General features: G+C 36.8%; 1 protein-coding gene across 1 annotated transcript in view; it reads right to left on the bottom strand.

The window, feature by feature from the left end:
- Positions 1-491, bottom strand: part of LOC138024669 (protein SREK1IP1-like) — a 14,465-nt gene extending 13,974 nt beyond the window's left edge. Inside the window, exons 1-2 of the mRNA XM_068871883.1 lie at positions 391-491; positions 245-313 (exon numbers count right to left, since the gene is read on the bottom strand). Coding sequence (XP_068727984.1) covers positions 245-313; positions 391-412 — 91 coding nt within the window. The 5' untranslated portion in view covers positions 413-491. The remainder of the gene's footprint in view (positions 1-244; positions 314-390) is intronic.
- Between the last annotated feature and the right edge of the window lie 562 nt (positions 492-1,053).

Raw genomic sequence — 1,053 nt, 5'->3', positions numbered from 1 at the left:
ATTTGGCCCTGTCAAAAATTACGTAATTTTTAATTAATGGCAGGCAACTATAGAGTAACCAGGTATCCTGCAACTACCGGTAAGCCTAAATGAAGCCTAGCTAAATACTGCAGAAACGTCTTCTTCCTAACAGAGTCATCACAATACCGGGTATCTACTAGACACTTGTTATCAAATTCGTCTGCCGCAAATTTTCTTCCATCTACAGTCATATGTGACTGAAGCATCTAAGAACAAAACTTACTGTAACCACATTTCTTGCATCCTGTTCTCTGGCTCTCGGTATTTTGATTTGTCAGTCGTCCTATTAAATCTGGTGGCAAAACCAAACGAAGTTTCATAAAACCAATACACAAGACCATTGGGCAGGAATAGAAACTTTAAATCTACCTTTGATGTCTGTAGAGCTCATTTTCCAGCGAAAAAATATTTGAAAGCTCGCAAAACAGCACGGTTTAGGAAGTTTGAACTTGTAAAAAGGCCGCCATGATGAATGATCGAGAAAGACTAGAACCAAGTAGTACTTAGTTTCCTTTGAGCACACCTAATGTATGATAAACAATGTCGTAAATGATCCCTTTTTTTTGCCCATCTTAGCTTCATCAAAAATAAGACGCAAACAGCGGTTTATGATGTTTGTCACCGCTGTCTGCGTCTTACAGCATGGATTATACGCATTCTGTTAGTATAAAGTAATCACATGATTTTAAGTGTAATTTGGAATAAATTTAGGAAACACGCTAATATTTTCAAAGACGAACAAAATTTGTAGCCTTTGAAAACATTTACAAGTGCTTACTTATCCCACATTGCAAGAGAGAAATCATGGGATTACTTATAAAGCTGTTGTTCGAAGCGCTATCCACTGGATATATAACTCAATTGGTTTTCATAGCGTTACCCGCTGGATAGTGATTTATCCGTTGGATAGCGTTATCCACCTTTTGATTGCCTATATCTGACTTTGTTTGCTCATTCACCAATCAGAATTCTTGGTTTAGTTCTTCTTTTAGCACTGAATTAAATTAACTGTTACCTGAAAACTGCATTTCT

This window comes from Montipora capricornis, chromosome 11 (assembly GCF_036669925.1).
Source record: "Montipora capricornis isolate CH-2021 chromosome 11, ASM3666992v2, whole genome shotgun sequence".
Lineage (NCBI taxonomy): Eukaryota > Metazoa > Cnidaria > Anthozoa > Scleractinia > Acroporidae > Montipora > Montipora capricornis.
This window is presented reverse-complemented; position numbering and strand designations above follow the sequence as displayed.